The 8,182-nt window shown below is 43.4% G+C and overlaps 1 protein-coding gene and 1 long non-coding RNA gene across 2 annotated transcripts in view; both read left to right on the top strand.

Annotated features, from left to right (window-relative positions):
• The window catches only part of LOC126406121 (tryptase-2-like), a 23,662-nt gene extending 20,774 nt beyond the window's left edge, over positions 1-2,888 (top strand). Inside the window, exon 5 of the mRNA XM_050070312.1 lies at positions 2,553-2,888. Within this exon, the coding sequence (XP_049926269.1) occupies positions 2,553-2,741 (189 nt within the window). The 3' untranslated portion in view covers positions 2,742-2,888. The remainder of the gene's footprint in view (positions 1-2,552) is intronic.
• LOC126406140 (uncharacterized) overlaps positions 1-7,841 on the top strand; it is an 80,897-nt gene extending 73,056 nt beyond the window's left edge. The window contains exon 2 of the long non-coding RNA XR_007571655.1: positions 7,507-7,841. This is a non-coding gene — a long non-coding RNA (uncharacterized LOC126406140). The remainder of the gene's footprint in view (positions 1-7,506) is intronic.
• Positions 7,842-8,182: the final 341 nt, after the last annotated feature.

Genomic DNA, 8,182 nt, shown 5'->3' on the forward strand with positions numbered 1-8,182 from the left:
CACTCGTAATTGAGTAGGCTTTTGAACAATGCAGGAGAAATGTTACAGACAGTTTATATTATCAGCCTGGACCTGGGGCTTGTTGTAACAGTAAATGGGATGTGTTGTAACTTGTATAAGTTAAACTGTGTCTGTGTGAGTGTACATCTTACCCTGTGATGCGCGATGTGGGCAGCGGTTCCAGCCACACGCTGCTATTGCTGCCAAGCAGCCCGGCCCGTTGGAAAGAGTGTGGGATATACCACTACTAGGAATGGGAGGGGGGGGACTAAATCTTTTAAGATTTAAATAGCACATGATTGCGCGATTATAATGAGCACCGCTTACATTGTGCTTTCAATAAATACTACTGCATTGTTCAAAAATTATTAATTGTGTCTCAAATTATTCTAGGGGGGTACAGCTTTACTGAAGGGGGAGTCATGTCCCCCCTGTCCCCCCTGTCCCCCCCGGGATTTCCGCCCCTGCCCATGTAGCCATGTCTCCGTGAGGCAGAGCATACTGCACTCCCTGTACACACGCTGGTTATTTACGAGGGCTGCCAGTCCGTCCGTTTCGTTGGTGAGTGACTTCACATTCCCCATGATGATAGATGACAAGAAGGGCTTGAATCACACTGAAGCACACTGAAAGTTGCACATACTGTAGGTGAAATGTAATTATTACTGGTTTGTTTATTTTCATGTGTAACATTAATGCTTCATGTTATAAAAATGACAGAATTATTAAAATTAAAAGAAACTTTCACTTTGAGTAATTTATTAATCTGGTTCTTTTGGCTCTGTATTAATTCTCAGTACTCTACCCACCACTTTACTACAGAGAGTTCTTTCATTTTTGATACTTGAAAGTTACAATCTCAGACACCTCTGTTTTGTTCTCTTTGGCGGCACCTACAGGGATGAGCAAGACTTGCAGGCGTGTTTTTGGATCTCCCTTCACAGAGATCCAAACAGTGTGGCAGCTGGCATTCTTCTGAACGTCAAATTTTTTCTTCGTATTGGATTTCCACTTGTTTTTTGAAGTTTCATCATCTGTAGTCATCACTCTTTTCCTTTTTTTTTGTTGTTTTGTTTGTTTGATCATAATAACAGTTTACTCACAATGCTAGTAGAGACTGGAAAAAAAAAAACCCAGAATGCCACCTGCTTCACACACGAGTTAGTCGAAGAGCAAGTCTGTCATGTTAGCTCCACCTAACCTCTCTGGTGGACCAACCACTGCTGAGTGATGGAAAATGCATCACTAACTGTGCGCCGCTTGTGATTTCTTCCGGGAATGTCACCACAGACACCCAGTTCGAAATACTGCAAATGTCAGGGCTCAGTCAACACTGTGTCTGTGTCGTGCAAATTTGCAGGAAAGCCCAATCAGCCTTTTTTTCAGCATTGGCAGTATAAAAACAAAATCAGAGAGTGCGGCAAAATGCTGCCTACCTACTTTTGTTTATACAGAATTCGCCTTTTTCGGGGCAATGGGGGGCGTGAGCAAGTAACAAAATGTGTAGCTCAGCGTGACATAAACAGTGACGTGGGAGTGGAGCCGCGGCTAGTCAGTCATTCGGCGATTCTCTCGTAAATCGGCCCGTTCTTCACCGTTCCTGTCATCTGACGGTTAATGGCCTCTTCGTTTGCGAGGACAAGGAGGGTGTGCAATAAGGTTGGGTTGGTATGAGAAAAAAAAAACGGTCCGGTTTTTGTGAAAAACCGCATCAAGTCAGTAATACCGGATTTCTTTTGTGTGACACTGGTGCACGGAGCGGAGTCCCCGCGGTCATGCTTTGCGCGCACCGGGCTTGCGGACGTCCACTTTTACCAGGCGGACCTCCGCGTAGTCTGCTCCGCGTACGTTCTGTTCTTATGCGGTCCGGTCAGTCTCAAAAAAAAAAAAAAACCCGGTCCAAGACGGAGTACCGAACCGAATTGGTATTACCGAGAACCGACCCAACCATAGTGCGCAATTCCTTGTCTCCTCAGTTGCTCATCTTTACAGTGTCTTTCAGGTTTGCGTTTCCCTCTTGCTACTAGCTGCTCGCTAATTCCTGCTATCAGCTGTTTCCTGTTTATCCACCGCCAGTGGCTCGCACATGAGCCATCATCAACAGCTCCTCCCACAAGTCTTCAACAGCTCCTCCCGTTGAGGAAGGCCGCCTCGGTCTTTTTAAACTACAAGTGTTCCGCCAATGTGACGACCCTACAAGGCGGAAAATTGGGCACCTCGGATCAACTCGCCAATCCGCTTCTGCATGTCTAAACGCTCGCAGCTTGCCAGCAAAACGGCCCAATATTCGTGGAAAATCTGGCAGTGTAAAAGGGGCTTTTGAGTGCAGGACTTGTAATGTAGTATTTGTACACTGACTGCTCTGTTGGTGCAGTACTTTTTCCACCACTGACAATGACTCTTTAAAGTCTAACGATATCCCAACTACTGAAATATTTCTCCTAAATGGCTATATTTATCTGCTGTGTGTCAACTAACAAGTTCAAATAAAGATGTGACAAACTGGAAAGACTTACTCAATGAGTGTGTATGTGTCTGTTGTGCTTCCAAAGGGGGATTATGGTGGCCCGCTGGTGTGTCGTGCAGCTGGTGGCTTCGTGCAGGTGGGCATCATGAGTTATGGGAGTCCAGATGGTTGTGGTCTAAAAGGCCACCCTGGGGTCTACACCCAAGTGTCCAAGCATCTGCGTTTCATCAACGATTACATCCACCATGGAGAGGAAGCCTCTGCTGAGGTGTAAACATCCAAGAAGCTCAGGCTGATATCCTGTCTTATTCTTTATAGCTCCTATGCAGTATTTTACTGTCACTCCCTGTAGTCCTTTATGCTAGTTGACATGCATTCTGTTTTTCAACTAAGTCCTTGCATTAAAGCTTTGAAGCATTGATTTTAGTGTCACAGCAGATAATTTTAATGAACTCTCTGTTGGGAGAGGTCAGTACAAGTTGCATGCTGCATTTCATTGTAAAATTAGACAGTCACATTTTTCAAACACCACACACACACACACACACACACACACACACACACACACACACCTAAACTTCCTGTGTTTATGCCACCTGAAGAGTCCATTCCAGCTGCCTGTTCTTTAAGAAAAATCCTTATATAGTGTAAATAGTATTGGATCATTAAGAAATAACCATATATAATGTTGATAGATAGATAGATAGATAGATAGATAGATATTTATTTATCCCCAAAAGGAAAATAAAATATCATAGCAACTGATAAAATTTTCAAGACACAAGGACAAAAACATAGATCACATTAACATATAATACCAAAATAAATACATAAATACCCCCACCCCCCTAACCCCCAGCTAGTGCGCAGGTAAAACAATAAAAACATTTTGTAGTGGTCCTTGGAGCAGCGGGGCAGAATGAAACTGTTGCTCAAGTTTAGTGTTTTATGGAGGGGATGGGTGGTATTGTCCATAATCTCTCACTCTATCAGACACCACCTCCTCCAGAGTGTACAGCTTCAGACCAACAGCAGGCTGGGCCTTCTTGATTATTTTATTAAGTCTATTACCATCTTTTTAAAAAAAAAAAAACCTGTAACCCAAAACACCACAGGAAAGAACAGAGTGCTGGCCACAACTGGTTGGTAAAACATATACTGTAAGCAGTGTTGGGTAATTAAGAAATAACCTTATATAGTGTAAACAGTGTTGGGTCATTTAGAAATATCCTTATTTAGTGTAAACAGTGCTGGGTCATTATGAAATGACTTTGTTGGGTCATAGTTGGGTATATAGTGCATCAAGGCAACAAACACTGAAGGATACCCTCTTAAAGGGACAAAGCAATCCCCTTGAGACAGCAACAAGGACTTAATTATATATACTATACTCATTATTACTTAGTACTACTCATTAGTTATTTTGGTTTTTTTTTTAAAAAAGGAACAGCTTGGATGTAGGGAACTGTTTATCTTAAAGCTCTGCAGAGCTATTCAACTGTCAAACATAGAGTATGGAATGGACTGATTTTATTTTGTAGGTGTGGGAGGAGCAGGGAGGCTGGGCAGTGGAGGTGCTGCTGATCAGGAGGAGGCACGATGGAGTTACTGGTTGTGTCTTAAAGGGATAGTGCACCCAAAAATGAAAATTCAGCCATTATCTACTCACCCTCATGCCGAGGGAGGCTCTGGTGAAGTTTTAGAGTCCTCACATCCCTTGCGGAGATCGGCGGGGGGAGCGGCTAGCACACCTAATGGCTGACGCGCCCCAGACTAACGTCCAAGAACACAAAATTGAAACCACAAAATATCTCCAACATGCTCATCCGTAGTGATCCAAGTGTCCTGAAGCCCCGACATAAAAAGTTGTTTCAAAAAACATCATATGAACTCTGTTCTTAGCCTCACTGTAGCCTGTAGCTCTGACTCCTTCTCTGTGCTCCGTGCTCACGTGTGCGCATTTGCGTGAGACCAGTCCTGACACACCAAGCCGATGGTCTGCTGTCGACCAAAGTCGGGCCGTCGGTGAGCGTCTGTCGGCCTAGTTTTTGCAGTGTGTCCCACACCGTCGGCCCTTCGGTGTCGGCGTCAGCGGCTTTTCGGCCGATTGAGCATGTTGAACCGGTGGCAGAGCTACTCGGTGAAAGAGATCACTCTGATTGGCTATTTAGGTTTTATTCCCTCGCACCTGTAGCGAGTGAATCTGCCTGTAGTGAAACCGGTGCTTCCTCCTCAGGCTCCACTTCACTCAGCTGCCCGACAGATCCGCTGCCTCTCCCACTTTAACCTGAATAACAAACTGGAGCTAGCTGGGAGCGGCTAGCGGAGCGTTAGCCACAGCATGATGGAGGGACGCACAGCCAGTTAGCCTCCGCTAGTCTCTAGCCCCGGCTCTCTGTTTGGATCCAACCGGAGCACCGAGCCCTGGTTTGTTATTCAGGTTAAAGTGGGAAGAAGCAGCGGGTTTATCGGCAGCTGAGTGAAGTTGAGTGAAGTAGGTAATGTCTAATGACATTATGTCATGAGGAGAATGTGTGCTCTAACCAAGTTTGAGCTGTTTTTGGTAGTTATTGCTATATCAGCCTACAGGAACTGGAGAGGGGTCTTGTCAATATGTTAATGTCATCACTCGTGTTCCCTGGTGCAACTTAGTGATCTATACTGAAGGCCTTTTCTTTATACTGGTGACTCTCTTTACAGCCATCTGAAGGCAGCAGGTATCTGTTCCATCCACAGTCTCTAACTAGAGCGATGTTGCGCACTGTCGAACTGCAATTACGCATAGCAGATCCGCTGATTAAATTTTTTGCAACCAGTATCAGACTGTTGTAAAATAACCACAGAAGCCCCTGTGCTTATATGTGCATCAAACACGACATTTGATTAATTATTCCACACAGTTTCTCCTGCATGGTGTTGTTGAAGAAGGGACATATTGCAAATTGTTCACGCAGGTACATAAAAAATTGTGAATCACTTAAAACTTGCTCTGTTTATAACTCTATCAGGACTGTCTGTTCCTGTCATTCTTTCATCAGGAGAGTCCATCCTAAACACTGGGTAGGTGGGATAATGGCTAAGTGCCATTTGTTGTTAAACAAGACTGGACAAAATGTTGCCAGGAGCTCAATATTTTTCAATAATAATACAGTTAGGTGTGTGGCTGTGACTCTCACACTGTGAGAGAGACACTCATCTAATTACCTATGCAGACGTTTTAACCTAATCCATTACACATCACACACAAACCCATAGCAGAGGGATGTCGTATGTTGTAAAGCCCTGTGAGGCAAATTGTGATTTGTGATATTGGGCTTTATAAATAAAATTGATTGATTGATTGATTGATTGATTGATTAACTGGGATTTTTTGTTTTCTAAACTAAAAAATTTAGGTGTCGGTGAATCATTTATTAAGTGGATGAAGATTTTGTACTCATTACTAATGGCCATGATCACCACTCACGGAATAATATCACATTTCACTTTGCAAGGTTGGCCACTCTCTCCATCTTTATTAGCAATATTCATCAAACCACTTGCAGCACCCAAAACAAAGCCTGTCAAAACATAAATGTTACAGGATCCAAACAATAAACACCCACCATAAGATCAATCTTGCAGATGACATCTAACTTTACCTACAAAATTCATCCTATCCATCAACCCTTTTTTCAAGACACGAAGCTCAGCGTAAGTTCAATCAGGAAGACCTTCCTGTGCTCATTCATTCACAATTCTCCCTCTCCCACTCCCACTGCTTCCTCCAATCAGCTGCCTCTGGGCGTTCACTCTTCTAGCTATCTTATCATAATTTGCCATGACCTCCATCAGCCAATCAGGATGTCACTACAAGATTTTAAATCTGCTCTCTCCTCTGCCGCTTTCAGCTGTCATTCTAGGCAGAATCGCCACCCCTCCTCCACCCTGTTCACCTCCAGCCGCCGTATCCAAGGTCCAAGACAAGCCTGAAGACTCATACCTCTACTCATCCGGATCATCAGCACCCATCCATCTAATCCTCATCTCAATCAATCAATTTTATGAGTGTATGCACCAATCTCATTAAGAGGACATAAAGGGTACGTCTCAAGTCTCTTAATTTTATACTGCTAACTCCTAGTCATTCGAGGTCCGCCATCTTTAAGGCTGTCTCATGTCTCTTATTCCTGCCAGTAAGGAGTTAGCATTAGGAGTTAGGAGGGATCTGTTAGGTGCGATGAGTAAGGTAATGTGGTGGCAAAACAACTATTTAATGAACAGTTCAAAGAAAAAGTCTTCAAACGTCGGCTGTCTTTCATGAATGGAGACACTCAAACATACAACCGCATGAACAGTCAGTCAGTGAATGCCTAGCAAGTCCTCTCGCCCTGCTATCTTTATAGTTCCCATAACACATGCACATCAACAGTCAAAATATGTGGCGCCTTGACATTCCTAAAACACAACATCTCTTCAGACTAACAAGGACACTTGTTGTCCTCCCTGGCTCATAATCTTGGTGTCTGAGCCTCCCTGGCTCGTGACCTTGGTGTCTCTCACTGCTGTCACAGTAGGGGTTAAATGAGCAACACACATCATTAGGTGAGAAGTTCAGTTTCATCAAAACAAGTAACCTTATACAACACATTATAGGTTAAATATGTTTAAATACCAGAATTTTCCATCACATTCCACCCTTTTTAGCATTCTCATGCTAAACCATAAGCATGGAAAATTATCTTACTACCTTATGTCCTATGAGTTCCACCCATACCAGCCAAACGCCAGTATCACCATCCTCCAACATGGTAGATGAAAGCCCAGGCAGAAGTCACAGGCCATAAGCACAGGCAAGCCAAACACCCCCCTCCCTATATGGCGAAGGAGAGGGTAAAAGACTTGTCCGTCTAACTACACTATCTAAAAAGGGAAAAAAAACCTCTATATGATGAGGACAAAAAAATCCCTTAAACTAAACTCTAAGCTAAAGCAAGATAAGCACAAATGAAAGAATGTCATCTTTAATGAGAATACACAATCAATAAAGGGAGTAGCAGTCGGCAGTAGCTCAGCCCATAGGGACTTGGGTTGGGAACCGGAGGGTCGCCTGTTCAAGTCCCCGTCCGGACCAAAATATGGAGCGTGGACTGGTAGCTGGAGAGGTGCCAGTTCACCTCGTGGGCACTGCCGAGGTGCCCTTGAGCAAGGCACCGAACCCCCCACCCGCTCAGGGTGCCTGACCAAGGGCATCCCCCTCACTCTGACATCTCTCCACTTTGTGCATGTATAGGTCCTGTTTGTGCATGTGTGTGTCTTTCAGACCTGTGTGTAATTGACAAGCAAGAGTGAAAACATTGAATTTTCCCTCAGGGGATTAATAAAGTAAATAAACTTAACACTGACTATCATGCGAAAGTTTATATAAAAGTAAATGAAGATGAATAAAATGAGAAATAAAAATGAAAATAAAAAAATGAGAATAAATTGAGTAAATATGGTGTCTACTAAACTAATTCTAAGCGTAATCAATGTTAAGTAGTGTAATGTAAAAATGTGATTGCTAAGTGTGATGAAATGTGATATACTAATCAGACTACTAATGAATCAACTTTAATGATCAAAACATTTCTAAAATAAAACACATAAATGTCAGAATATGCATAACAATGCATAGCACCAGCAGAACCACTACGACAGGGGCAAACAGATGCATTAATGACGCTTTCCATCCAC

The sequence above is a fragment of the Epinephelus moara genome, chromosome 18 (assembly GCF_006386435.1).
Source record: "Epinephelus moara isolate mb chromosome 18, YSFRI_EMoa_1.0, whole genome shotgun sequence".
Classification (NCBI taxonomy): domain Eukaryota; kingdom Metazoa; phylum Chordata; class Actinopteri; order Perciformes; family Serranidae; genus Epinephelus; species Epinephelus moara.